The sequence below is a fragment of the Muscardinus avellanarius genome, assembly GCF_963383645.1.
Source record: "Muscardinus avellanarius genome assembly, chromosome: 5".
Classification (NCBI taxonomy): Eukaryota; Metazoa; Chordata; class Mammalia; order Rodentia; family Gliridae; genus Muscardinus; species Muscardinus avellanarius.
The window spans coordinates 44279331-44289740 of NC_137790.1; the positions used below are offsets into that span (position 1 = coordinate 44279331).

Consider the following 10410-nt stretch of genomic DNA (forward strand, 5'->3'; position numbering starts at 1 on the left):
CATTATGAAAATTAATTTAAATTTATATCAAGCCAGGAACATATTGTTTGTAAATGATGAGGCTTTTATGTACTTTTGTGCAGCATTAATGAGAAAAAAAATCATACTTACTTGATTAAGTACTGGCTCTACTAACTGGAACCAAGACCAAAATAAATTCTTTTAGTGGGAGTTTAAAGATACCTACATTCAAATATGCCATACATCCCTTGAACAGTAATCTAACTTTAAAAAAAAAAGCTTTTATACCTATTGCTAATAGTCAATAGAAAATGATACAAAATGAGCTAGTTCTAATACATACAATTTAACAACATCTGCATATGGCTTAGGGTGAACCTGTGAAACATAAAACAAGTGATTGCCAGGTGTGTGTTGGTTGTTTCTTATGTTCCTGTAACAAATTACCACACTTATTGACTTAAAATAATGCCCATTACCTATACACTTCCAGGATCAGAAGTTTAAACTGGGGCTTATAGGAATAAAATCGGGATGCTGGCAGAGCTGCATCCCTCCTGGAAGTTTGGGGTCTTTGTTTTTGTTTTTTGAAGTGCTGTGGATTGAACCCAGGGCCCTCCCACCGGCTAGGCAAGAGCTCCAGAGCTACATCTCCAGCCCATCCTGCCAGAACTCATAGGAGAGAGGGAAGAATACTTTTTTCCCCCAACTTCCAGAAGCAGCCCCCATACCTTGGCTCTTTTTCTTTGGCCAGCAATCCTACCATTCCAAAGCTAGCTTCCATCATCTCTTCTCCTGGCTTTCTTTCTTTCTTTCTTTCTTTCTTTCTTTCTTTCTTTCTTTCTTTCTTTCTTTCTTTCTCTGTTTTGTTTTTGTTTTGTGGTACTGGGGGTTGAAACCAGGGGCATTCTACCTCTTATAACCTCAGCTCTTTTTATTTTTTGTTTTTGAAACAAGGTCTCACTAGGTTGCTGAGGCTGGTCTCTAACCTGTGATCCTCCTGTCTCAGCCTCCCAGGTACTGGGATCACAGGTATACCACTACACCCTGCCTTCTTCTCCTTTTGTTTTCTTTTTTCTTTTTCTTTTTATTTATTTATTTTTGGTGGTACTGGGGTTCCTGGACTTCTACCTCCAGGCTACACTCCCAGACCTATTTTTGCATTTTTATTTGGAAACAGGGTCTCCTAAGCCAGTGCGCGGCTGCCTTCGAACCTGCGCGATCCTCCTGTCTCTGCCTCCCAAGCACGGGGATTACAAGCGTGTGCCACCACGCTCGGCCTTCTTCTCCTTTTCTAATTCTTCTACCTTCCTCTGATTCATGAAGACCTTTCTGATTACATTGAGGTTCCCCATCAGTTCCCAAAATAATTTATTCCATTTTCATAGATAAAAATCTTACAACTCTAGGGTCTGGTTGCCCAATGTCTAATATATAGAGTATGAAATCAATTATTTTTTGTGTATACTTTCTTTTTTTTTGGTGGTACTGGGGTTCCTGGAAGCCCTTCTACCTCCGGGCTACACTCCCAGACCATTTTATATTTTTATTTGGAAACAGGGTCTCTTAAGCCAGCGAGCTTGGCTTTGAACCAGCGTGATCCTCCTGTCTCCGCCTCCCAAGTGCGGGGATTACAAGCGTGCGCCACCACGCCCAGCATATATACTTTCAATTAATATATTTGTTTTCACTTTTACTCCCGTTGATTCAAAGACAGACTCATTATGTCATGCTCTGCCCTTTTCTTTCTACCCTTAAAAGAACAAATGACCAGTCAATCTAATAAATGTTCTCAGTCTCTTTCATTTTGATTGATGTGATTACTATTTTCCCAGTAATCAGGAATACGTTAGAAAGACTGAGGGGTACAGTTATAAAACATCTAAGGGTTTGCATTCTGAGTCAGAACAAGGTTGCTTTCAAGTATGTAATCCTCCTTGCCCTCATACCTTCCAGTTTCCTTTTAATGTACCTAACTATCTCATTTTTCTGGTTACACACAGGTCTGCAATTAAAGCCTTGCGTCCTGGAGGGTTACTTGTGTACTCAACATGCACACTCTCCAAGGCAGAAAATCAAGATGTGATCAGTGAAATTTTAAACTCCTACAGTAACGTCATGCCAATGGACATTAGGGGAATTGCAAGGGCATGCTCCCAGGACTTCACATTTGCTTCCACTGGCCAGGAACGTGGACTCTTGGTGATTCCAGATAAGGGCAAAGCTTGGGGCCCAATGTATGTAGCCAAATTGAAAAAATCATGGAGTACTGGAAAATGGTGACATAAATTTTGTAAACCATGTTGATGTATCATTATATTTCTTTCTCTGAGCTCTCTCTATATAAATATTAAAGTCACTTTCCCTGGGTTTTCTTGGAATCCTATTTAGTTAATACTTTAGCATTTCAGAACCTGAGCTGAAGAGTTTTTCAGGTGTATTTTTTCCTAGAAATATATCTGTAGCAATGATTTAAGGTAATACAGATGGTGTTTGTTCTGTGTTATAAATCTGCTGTCTTTTACTTGGCATTTTATAGTTAAATTAATCAGCATACATGGGTTTTTGCATAAAATGTTTAGAATGACGTTCTATCCATTAGGTCGGTCCTTTGAACCTTTAAGAATTCACATTTGCCAGCACTCTTACTGTTTTCTTCTTATAAAGAGTACCAATTTGTTTTTTGTAAGAAATGATTGGTATTCTGAGACTAACTTCTTAGGCAGCACAATTTCGAGTTCTAGCAAAATAGGTTTCTTATTTGCAAAGCTGTTTACTGCAAAGGTCAGTGACTTTATTGACACCAGTTTTATCCTCACCTCCTGTTTTATTTTTTTGTTTTGTTTTGTTTTTTGTATTCACAAATACAAATTGAAAGAGTAAATTATGTTGAAAGGCCTTTAGAACAGCAGATTCACATGCATATGTTTGACTTTCGACATTCAGTTTGTAGAATAATGAAGTCTATCCAGCAGATTATAAATTATTATTGGCATTTTATAGTTAAATTAATCAGCATACATGGGTTTTTGCATAAAATGTTTAGAATGACGTTCTATCCATTAGGTCGGTCCTTTGAACCTTTAAGAATTCACATTTGCCAGCACTCTTACTGTTTTCTTCTTATAAAGAGTACCAATTTGTTTTTTGTAAGAAATGATTGGTATTCTGAGACTAACTTCTTAGGCAGCACAATTTCGAGTTCTAGCAAAATAGGTTTCTTATTTGCAAAGCTGTTTACTGCAAAGGTCAGTGACTTTATTGACACCAGTTTTATCCTCACCTCCTGTTTTATTTTTTTGTTTTGTTTTGTTTTTTGTATTCACAAATACAAATTGAAAGAGTAAATTATGTTGAAAGGCCTTTAGAACAGCAGATTCACATGCATATGTTTGACTTTCGACATTCAGTTTGTAGAATAATGAAGTCTATCCAGCAGATTATAAAGCAAGCACTTGAAACAAAACCAGAATGATTAATAACTGTAATAACTGAACTATATTTGGAGAGTTTTGTTACATAATTGCAGTCATAATGAGCACTACTGAATCTGATTATTTTACAATCTCAATCTGGAGGGGCTTTTTATTTCACTCTGTTATAAAATGTTATACGCGGGAGTATGATGTCACATACCAGTGCACAAGAGGAAAATGCCTAATGAGAGCGGATTATACTGTTACTCAAACCCGGTACCATTTACTAAGTGCTTTTCTTCCTGGGAATATTGCATTTGTTTCTGTATGTATGCTACACTTTTAGCTTCAGTTGTAGATTGTGTGTTTTCGCCAGAAACTGCTTCACTTAAATCAAAACATTTTACCAATTTTTTAAGAAAATTGTGTAGCATAGTTCTAAAGATATCTGTTTGGAAATTAGTTTTTTTTTTACAAAAACATCCTTTTGATTATAGAAATACAAAATTCTGTTGAAACTGAATACTTTTTTATTGTTCATTGTATTCTGTGCATTTAAACTGGAGACAATTGCCTCATTACCTGTTGTTGTTTTGCAGTCATTTATAAGCAGATTCAGACGACAGAAGTCCAAGAAAGAATATCTTTTTGTACCTGCGTTTTATTAACTTAAAAAAAATCTAACCAGTGTGTTTGAAATAAAGCTAAATCTCTTGGACCCCATTATGAATACTGGGTTAATACTGCCATTTGGATTTTTTTTTCCCTATTTGAAATCCTGTCTTCAGATACTGAAGGTTTAAAAAGTGCATTTCTTTTGTGTAGGTTAATCACAATGTAAATTTTCACAGTACACTTTGGCAAACGTTATTATTTCCAAATATAAATCCTTAAAGCTTAACTTGAATATTTCATGTGACATTGGGTTATACATTTTCATCATTATTGAAAAATGCACACTATATGTAGGCAATATAAGCATATTTTATTGATAATATAAGATAATATAATGAAGTAGAAAATATTTATTGAATATTAAATAGTTCATCAAATTCTCTATGTTGTCTTTTTTGATCTTTAAAACTGTAGTGTATATTATAGTCTTAAAAATGAGAAGACCAAGGCTCAGAGGTATTTATAGTTTGCCAAGTCTACACAAATAAGAAAAGAGTAGAATCAGGATTAAAACTGGCTGCACTGCCCAGCCCTTCTCCCTGCACTCTGCTTCATGGAGTATGGATTATAGGAACTCTCAGTATTATCCAACTGGCTTTACTCCTATTCTCTACTGTTCAGTTTTCTACTTTTATGTAATTCCCTATTCCGAAGGCATCAAAGGATTTACCAAAATGTACGGGAGAAAACCTTTGAAATATTTCAGGGCATGTTCTAAAGAAGTGTGTCATGTGATTGTAATACCAGAAATCTCCCATGGAGGTATTTTGTGCCTTTTTACTCATCGCAGATGCTGAACAGAAAGATGGAAATTTGGAGCAGCCCTTCAATGTCAAGTGCAAAGCAAAGAGTAATAGATATTACTTTCTGTGGCATTGAGTTACTTTCAAAATAACCTAAAAAACTTAGGTTACTTACCAACACATTAACATCTCCCTCCCATCAGCACACAGAGCAACCAGCCATTTCAGAAACAGACTGTGAATAAATGGGATGAATTTAAATGGTCTATACTGAAGTTTTAAAGAATATCTGTGACTTTGAATCAAGATGGCCAAAATGTTTCATCCTATTACATATATTCATATAGCCTTATACTTAAGATTATGTATTATTCCATTAGCACTATTGTGAAAAGTATTCTTTCATATAAGTAGGAATAAAATAATAGCTACCTAAATACTTGGTATATGACTAAACAATCATAAATCTAATACCCCTATCCAAGAAAGGTTTGTACCTAGAAGAAAGACATCAGATAATCTGCATAGATTGATGTAACTCACTTGGAATTTTAAAAAAAAATTGGAACTGATAGCAACAATTTTATTAGATGCCAAGAACTGCTTTGATATAGGTGAATGAAACAACTTGTACTATGTGTTAGGTAAATTTGACTTTGGGGACAAATAGAACAGATAGCACAATTTATTTTCATAAATATGGTTCAAATCAATGGTTTACCATCTCTCTTTCTCTGCCTTATTGCTGTATGGGGGTGGGAAGTAAGGATGATCCCCATTACCAGTGTTACTCTTCAGGCTGTCATTTGAGCCTGATAATGTCACCCAGATCCCATAGGCATCTGAGGAATATTCAAATGTAGATTCACAAGTTAACTAGTGTATGCTGATAATCTACTCCTTGTGCTGAAAGCCCCAGCTGCATCTGTCCTGAAACCATTAAAAGCAATGTCAGAATTTGGAATGGCTGCAGGTTGCAAAGTCAGTAGGAGAGAATCAGAAATACTATCTTGACAGAAGAGTTTCTATTAATATTACCGTGTGACCTTGAAAATAAATTTTAAACTTAAAATAATTGATTTAGGATTCTCATTATGGAACTATCAAGCAATAAAATAAACAAAACATTTAAAAATTGACCTGTAATTCAGTGCTAAGGTTCTTTTTTTAAAAAAAATTAGATTTCACTAAATTTAAGAAGGAATAAAGCTCAAGAGAATATACCTTCATATACTTAATTTGCTAACTCAGACATTTAACTCCATACCTCTCTGTAAATTTTACAAATGAAAGTCATTTTCTTAGTCTTGTGAGATGATGTATATAGTCATGCAAGAACCCTGTGAAAGCATACACTACCTTATGAAAAAGACCATTTGCCTCATTGGAAGCTATTTAATAGTAGACATCATGACTCAATTAAGCTTGCTATGGCTTGTCAAAAGGAATTTTCCACTGCATATTGCTGTGGAATAGCATATTACATACGAATAACCATGCCACCTAGGAGAATCAACAGAGATTAAAACTATTGAGAAATAGAAACAAAACCTTGGCACCCAGGTTTGTCCTAGTTCTTAAAAAACAAACAGAATACAGAATAAAATTGCAGGCAATAACAAGACTGATGAAAATTAGAGGGATTAATGATGGTAAAAGGAAAAAAAAAGGCAGTGACTGAGATTATGAAACATTCTTTACTTTTTTTTCCAAAAAGATACATGTATTCCAAAACACTATACACTCTTCACTCTGGCATTACAATCCTTAGTGAGGTGAGGGAAGAGGGATGAGAGAATGGGTTGAACATAGGCTGACCTTCAAGCTGATGGTAGGGAAGGAGTGCTGCAGGCTCACTGCTCAACACGGCCAACTCTCAAGAAAGGAGATGGGGCTATGGTGTGGACAACTAGTTCTGATGCTCCTGAAAATCATTCTATTTGGCATCTTTAGCCATGAATCCCAAATGCTGGGATTACAAGCATGCGACATCATGCCCGGCTCTTTTACTTAGTTTTTGTGATAACTAATTATGACAATAGTTAAAGTGTCCCAGCTCTTTGGTTGGGATGCCCTTTAAATAACTTGCAATACTTCTACCTCTATAATTAGAATTCTACTAGGGGACTTGATGATATTTTTGCAAAATGATCTAGATATTTTAAAGTAGAGGTTTTTTTTTTTTTAATCTTATACTCCTATGTGCCAATAATATAGTTTAGGCTATAATTCTTCGTTTTCCACAATGAGTTGAAAGAATAGACCACTTTCAAAATCCTGTGCATTGGACTAAGAGATGTGAAGTAAATAGAGAATCCACTATATTACAGGCATGCTTAGGCATGCATACAGTGTGGAAAATTTTCAAAATGAAATAGGTTCAATAATAAGGTTGGAATGCCAATGGATAAATCCATAATTGTCTTCTGGAGGATATTTCAAACCCACAAGGAATACCCAAGGGCAGAAAAGTAGATGAGAATGTCTTAAAATAGAAAAAGAAATTGTACTTCAGCACATCAAGGACAGTCAAAAATAGATTATTAAAGTAGCACTTGCAGAAACTATAGAAAACTCTTATTCTTTATAAATGTATCAGTTACCCTAGAAGATTTTTTTAAACAAGAAAATTAATGTGATCTGGAACTACTTCTTTTAACCTTATTGGTGACAACTAATAGGTTGCAAATTTTCTAAACTGGTTGCCAAATCTTTAAAATAGATTACCTCTAAGAAAAATAAATATATTTTGAGTTATTATCATATTTTGGGCATTAGTCTACTTATTTACATTCCTGGTATTTTATTTAACCCAATCTCTTCTGTTTTTAAAAGATCTATAACTGAGGTTGAGGCAAAGGACTAATACTGTGTACAGAAGTCAAGGGAGAATGTAGAAAAACAGTAGTGGAGAACCAAAATAGGTCTAAGTTGTTAACAAAGTCTTCTTAAGGTCTAAATAGACAATAGGAATGACCAGAAGAAGGAGGTGGAGCTTAGTGGAATAGGAAACTGGTTACATTAGCTCCCTTCTAGGCAAGCATGCTCATTTTGCTAAATGCATTTCTGTTAAGCTAACAAGCCAGAAAGCCTGGTTGTTTCTGTTTCTCTTATGCAACAGACCTGTCTTTGTTTCCAGCCATTTTTTTTTCTCTAACATATTTCAAGCTTTGGTAATAAATGACACCTTTTTTAAAAGCAAAAACACTCTTCTGGGCCCTGAATTTTGTTAAAATATTTATTTTAAAATGAATAAGCAACCAGGCTCTATGCACATGCCTATAATCCCAAGAGATTTGGGAAGCCCAGATCAAAGGATCACGGTTCAAGACCAGCCTGGGCAACTTAATAAGACCCTGTCTCAAAGACAGGAAGATCACAGGTTCACTTAGTGAGTATATCATAAATTTAGCAAGACCCTGTTACCAAATGTAAAATAAAATAGGGCTGGAGATAGGGCCCAGAGGTAGAGGACACCTGGGTTCATCCCCCAGAAACAAATAATAATAATAAGAACAATAATAATAACAAAAGGGTTAAGGATATATTTGGCTCAATCCCCAGTACTGCCAAAAAACAACAAACAAAAAATCACCACCAACAAAACGAATAAAACTGCATAAAATTCTGTATGCGTTATAGTTTTATACAATGCCCCAGAAAATTCTATAAAATTTTTTGAGAGTTAAAATATAGAGGTAAATAGAATAAACTTATCATCTCAGTGTGTGTGTGTGTGGGGGGGGTACTCGGGGTGGAACCCAGGGGTTTTCTATCTCTAGGCTATACTCCCAGACCTATTTTATATTTTATTTGGAAACAGGGTCTCTCACTAGTTGCTGAGAGCCTCACTAAGTAGCTGAGGCTGGCCTTGAACCTACGTGATCCTCCTGTCTCAGCCTTCCAGGTACTGGTATTACAAACGTGTGCCACCACACCTGGCTATCTCAGATGTTTTGCTGAAATTATATTGTGTCTGAAGTCTGAGCATGGACTTTACTTTTAAGGTACAGGACTTTGGAGATCATCATGTCTTGGTTGTCCTTCATCATATGATTTCTCAATTCTATTAATTTTCTGTGTGTGTGTGTGTGTGTGTGTGTGTGTGTGTGTGTGTGTGTGTTATGAAAAGAGTAAAGAGTGGTCATTTAATTTATCATCTAATGGGACATTTTGGGGAGTGGAAGAGCAAACAAGATTTATTGCACCCAGACAACTATGTGGCCAGGGCTGACCAGGCCTCCTGGTCACCCTAAAAGTGGTGCGTGGAATAGAGTGAGGGGTGCCCATGTACTTGAATAGATTAAAAAAAAACCTCACTGCTCTGTGAGAAATGCTTTTTTTTGTTCCTCCTGTGTACTTTCCCACAGTTCTCCATCTGCATAAATTAGATATTTCTCTTCCCAAATAAATAACCTATTTAATTGCAAAAGGACTTCCTATCCACTTATCCTCCTGAAACCTGAAGTGTGTCTCCTTGTAATCAACAGCTTAAAATACATTTCAAACACTCTCTAATAACTTCAACCTGATATTATTTCTAATGGAGATTTTAAAATAAATTTTTATTGGTGCATTGTAGTCCTATATCTTAATGGGACAAAAAAGAAAAACTTGTGGAGATATACATGCACACATCACCCAGTCAGCTCTTACCCAATCCCTAACCCCTTCCCTCCCTCTCCCTCCCACCCATTCTTGGCTTCCTGATTGACTTTGATATGTTTAAGTACATCATGTGCATTAAAGAGTTTTCCTCTTCCCCCCTCCTTTATGTCACCTTTATTGGTCCTCTGTAGGATCCCTTCTTCATCTAGAGTTCCTCCTGTTACCCATTTCTCCCTAGTTTTTCACATTAGGAAAAATATCTGATTTCTTATTTTTTGTGACATTTCACTGTAAATACCATAATTTTGTTCTCCCTTATGGCTGGCCAAAAATCCATTGTGTACACATCCCATAGTTTTGAAATCCACTCATTTGTTGAAGGACATCTTGGCTGATTCCACAGTTAGCAATGATGAACTGTGCAGCTATGAACATGGTTGTTCATGCATTAGTTTGGAATTTTGGTTTTCATTCTTTTTGGTAGATACCCAGAGGTGGTATTGCTGGATCATATGGTAAGTTTATTTTTCCTTCTTCTGAGGATCTTCCATACTGTTCTCCAAAGTGGTTGCGCCAACTTCCAATCCCACCAGCAATGGATTAGAGCTTCTATTTCTCCACATCCGATCAATTATAGTTTCTTTCTTCCTTGGAAGTCCTTCTTTTAGTTTCCACACTTATTTCCATTTACTGAAATCCTGAAGGCCAGAACATGAGTAACTTTGACAAGATGATCCACTCACAACCAATTTTTTTAATAGAGGTCACTTGGATCTGGGAATCTGCTGAGAGCTGAGGTGAGGCAACGGCAGCTTCTAGTGCTTTCTGGACACATGGTTGCAGGGACCTGCTGGCCCTTTGCTGTGGAGTAGGTCCCAGTCCCAGGCCTGCCGTGTGACAGGCTCTGGGCCTGGCCTCTCTGGCTCTGGACCCAGCCTTGCCCCATGGCAGGCTCAGGGCCTGGCCTTGCTGGCTCCAGACCCGGCCTTGCTGCACAGCAGGCTCCG

General features: G+C 36.6%; 1 protein-coding gene across 1 annotated transcript in view; it reads left to right on the forward strand.

The window, feature by feature from the left end:
• NSUN3 (NOP2/Sun RNA methyltransferase 3) overlaps window positions 1-2244 on the forward strand; it is a gene marked incomplete at both ends in the record, with an annotated part of 47732 nt that extends 45488 nt beyond the window's left edge. The window contains one exon of the mRNA XM_080696489.1: window positions 1965-2244. Coding sequence (XP_080552615.1) covers window positions 1965-2244 — 280 coding nt within the window. The remainder of the gene's footprint in view (window positions 1-1964) is intronic.
• Window positions 2245-10410: the final 8166 nt, after the last annotated feature.